This window comes from Lolium rigidum, unplaced genomic scaffold, assembly GCF_022539505.1.
Source record: "Lolium rigidum isolate FL_2022 unplaced genomic scaffold, APGP_CSIRO_Lrig_0.1 contig_21452_1, whole genome shotgun sequence".
Taxonomy (NCBI): Eukaryota; Viridiplantae; Streptophyta; class Magnoliopsida; order Poales; family Poaceae; genus Lolium; species Lolium rigidum.
In genome coordinates this window covers 24055-25974 of record NW_025899978.1, presented here as the reverse complement: position 1 = coordinate 25974, position 1920 = coordinate 24055, and the positions used below count along the sequence as shown (strand labels likewise).

The 1920-nt window shown below is 47.4% G+C and overlaps 1 protein-coding gene across 1 annotated transcript; it reads left to right on the top strand.

The window, feature by feature from the left end:
- The first annotated feature begins 712 nt into the window (after positions 1-712).
- LOC124680613 (serine/threonine-protein phosphatase 7 long form homolog) lies at positions 713-1920 on the top strand. Its single transcript, XM_047215683.1, has 3 exons — positions 713-1251; positions 1367-1469; positions 1825-1920. The coding sequence occupies exons 1-3, from the start codon at positions 713-715 to the stop codon at positions 1918-1920; spliced, it is 738 nt and encodes a 245-aa protein (XP_047071639.1).

The following is a 1920-nucleotide window of genomic DNA, read 5'->3' as shown; positions in this document are numbered from 1 at the left end:
AAAAGATGCAACGACATTTGGATGAGAAAGCTGAAAAATCCAAAAGTCATGGGTTTCGTCAAATTGATGCACTTCATAATAAGTGGGAAATCCACGTACGAGCCAAGTGGGTGAAAGGCCACCATAGAGGATCGAGAAAGCAAGCTGTTCAACTCGGCCCCAACACGTGTGAATGCAGTTGCAACAAGCCCAAGCTTTTAGGATACCCATGTAGTCATGTCCTTAGGGCGGCTGCAGCACAGAACATCAGCGTGGAGAACTACATATCTCCCTACTTCAACATCCAGAACCTACTCGGAACTTGGAACGGTGAGTTCTGGACCTGGGGACTCAACGGACACTATAGGTACGAGTTTCCAGAAAGAACTACCAAATGGGTTCCGGACCCGACATTGAAGAGAACCGCGAGGGGACGACGCCAATCTCGTCGTCATAGGAATGACATGGATCATAGCCAGGCAGGAGAACCTCGCCGTTGTCGCCTTTGCCGATGCCTCGGTCATGCGCGAAATGAATGCCCTTACCGCACATGATGTAATTTTTTGTTTTCAAATATTTGTATGTTTGGTGTGCTGTAATAAAGAGACATGTATTAATGTATTATTATATGATTATCGTATCGCTGAATGCATACATATTTTAATTAAACTTTCATGAATGTCTGATTAATGTATTAATGTATGATTATACCATCGATGGATGCGAGGTTATGATGTCGGATTTGCCGGACCTATTGCGAAGATCCTGCGATGCCGGACACCGTTGCCACCTCCGGTTGAACCCGAATGCGCACTCAAACCCACCTCCGGTCTTCGTGGTACGAACCATTAAGAACAGGTTTCTTGTTAACGGTGTTTTTGAGGAACATCTCACGGCCCATGGACTTCTACCATTTTCTAAGCCGACATCGAGCAAGGAGAAGTTCACGTTAGACCCATCTCTTCTATCGGCCCTTGTTGATCGTTGGAGACCTGAAACCCACACCTTCCACTTAAGTTGTGGGGAGCTGACTCCTACGCTAAAAGATGTTTCCATGATCACAGCCCTGCCAATCAAGGGTACTCCTTTGGTCCCTGCCGCGTATTCTAGTATTTGGCCGACTGTGGTACAGGACCGTCTTGGCGTGGGAATGCCGGCTACGAGCCGCGGAGGGTCACGTCCAAGGGGGGTCCCTCTAAGCTGGTTGGTCAATAATTTTCAAGAGTTACCAGCTGAAGCAGATGCTGCGATCATGAGCCGACATCTTTTTGCGTATTTATTGTACCTATTTAATTGGTATAATGTTTCCTTCGTCCCATGGTGATATTGTTCTCCCGGGTCTTATTAAGATAGCCGAGAACATAGTAGATTCGCCTCCACCACCCAGCCCTATATACGGCTTTGGTTCCGCAATGCTCGCGTATACCTATAGGGGGTTGTGTGATGCAACAAAGAAAACCAGGGCATCTTCAAAGGGACATATACTTGCTGTAAGCGCAGAGTTTCTTCAGCTATGGTCGTGGGAGTACCTACCAGTTGGGCGTCCCCACATCCCGAAACCAATTCACCCATACAGCGGTGCGACCGAACAATATGCCCCTCTTACTTTTGGAAGTCGTTGGGTACATGCAAAAAAAAGGTGGTCAAATAATGTAGCACACGGTTGCTACCCCGAATACCACCAACAGTTTGAGGAGCTACAAGAGACCATGGTCAAATGGGACCCATATACGGAACATGACGTGTACATTGTCCGGGGTCTTGTTAAACCACCACCGGATATGCTCGCGAGACATACGGTTGTGGTTCACACGATGCAACCTACTCTTTATTTGGATGGTTGAGCCATACAACCCAGAGCGTGTCATGCGGCAGTTTGGTAAGCATCAGGATATTCCACCACCATCACCAAGACGCCTTGTTGCTGATGTTCATTTGTAA